The following is a 1,213-nucleotide window of genomic DNA, read 5'->3' on the forward strand; positions in this document are numbered from 1 at the left end:
CCGGGTGACCTCCGGGGGAGGGTCTGGGGACAGGCGCTGTGGCAGGGACCCATCATTTTTCAGGAGTCCCGGCTCAGCTCCACACCCAAAGACCAAAGCCGGCGGGGCCGCGCCGGGATGCACCGGCTGCGCTCAGCCCCCCAGCACCGGCATCCCGCCGGCCCTGGCACGCTCGCCTGAAACCAGCTTGTTGGAAATGTGGGGTGCCGGATGGGAACGGTTGGTGTTCGTGAAATAAACACTTCTTAAGAGAAATTGTAGCTGGTGATGAGCGAGAGCTGCCCACGCGCCGTATTGGGGAGCTGCCACTCCCCATGAGTGGTCTCTGGGATTCACTTACACCTCGCAGATCTCTCAGGCACATTCTCAGCCTTACCTGTGGCAGGAGGTGCTGGCACCGGTTGAAAGGGTTGTTGTTTTCACTGAGCAGACCTTTATTTCTGTGAAAAATGCCATACGGAGCCTGCGGCCTTGCACGCTCCACTTGGCAAGGTGAGCTCGTCCCTGCCCATAAATGCAGGTGTGGGTCCTTCCCCTTCCAGAGACCTTGGACGACACCAAAGGTACGTCCTGCTCCCCTCTCCTCCCATGCCCCAGGAGCTCCCCTCTCCAACGTCGTCTTCTCCAGCTCGGCTTAATTTTGCCGAGACGCTCTGCCGGCGCTGAGCCCGGGCGCAGCTCACGAGCACTGCCCGGGATGGATACGGTCCGCTATAGGTGCCTCTGCTTGGGAGGCTGCGGAGGCTGCTGCGTCCCCCGGGAGCGACGAGGACTCGCAGGGCTTTGGGCAGTTTGTGGTGTGACCAAATCGTAAGATTACCAAATTGTGGCGTTACCGAATCGCCCTGTTACCAACTGGAGGGACTGCGGCGTTACAGACGGTAGCGTTTGCAGCCGTAGCGAGGATGCAAGTGGGGAAAGGTGAGGATTTAACTAGAGCAGCTGCCCCAGAAGAAAAAGCGAGCCCGGGGGCAGCAAGCCGTTCCCCACGTTGGGCTTCGGGTGTGCCGAAAGCTGGGGTGTTCGCCGGTCCTCTCAGCCCATCTTATCGGGGCTCCCGGCGGGGCCGGGCGCTCGGGGCGCCGGGGCTTGGGCAGGGCTCAGATCCCATTCGTTGGTGAAATGTTACCCCGGGGAGCTGAGCGCCACGGGAAATACTTCCCAAATGCCTTTCCCCGTGGATGGGAGCTGCCGCGCTGCCTCGGTGGGGGGG

General features: G+C 61.8%; 1 protein-coding gene across 1 annotated transcript in view; it reads right to left on the reverse strand.

Annotated features, from left to right (window-relative positions):
- Positions 1-153, reverse strand: part of LOC103917611 (chromosome unknown open reading frame, human C7orf26) — an 11,302-nt gene extending 11,149 nt beyond the window's left edge. The window contains exon 1 of the mRNA XM_009324798.1: positions 148-153. Coding sequence (XP_009323073.1) covers positions 148-153 — 6 coding nt within the window. The remainder of the gene's footprint in view (positions 1-147) is intronic.
- Between the last annotated feature and the right edge of the window lie 1,060 nt (positions 154-1,213).

The sequence above is a fragment of the Pygoscelis adeliae genome, unplaced genomic scaffold (genome assembly GCF_000699105.1).
Source record: "Pygoscelis adeliae isolate BGI_AS28 unplaced genomic scaffold, ASM69910v1 Scaffold85, whole genome shotgun sequence".
Lineage (NCBI taxonomy): Eukaryota > Metazoa > Chordata > Aves > Sphenisciformes > Spheniscidae > Pygoscelis > Pygoscelis adeliae.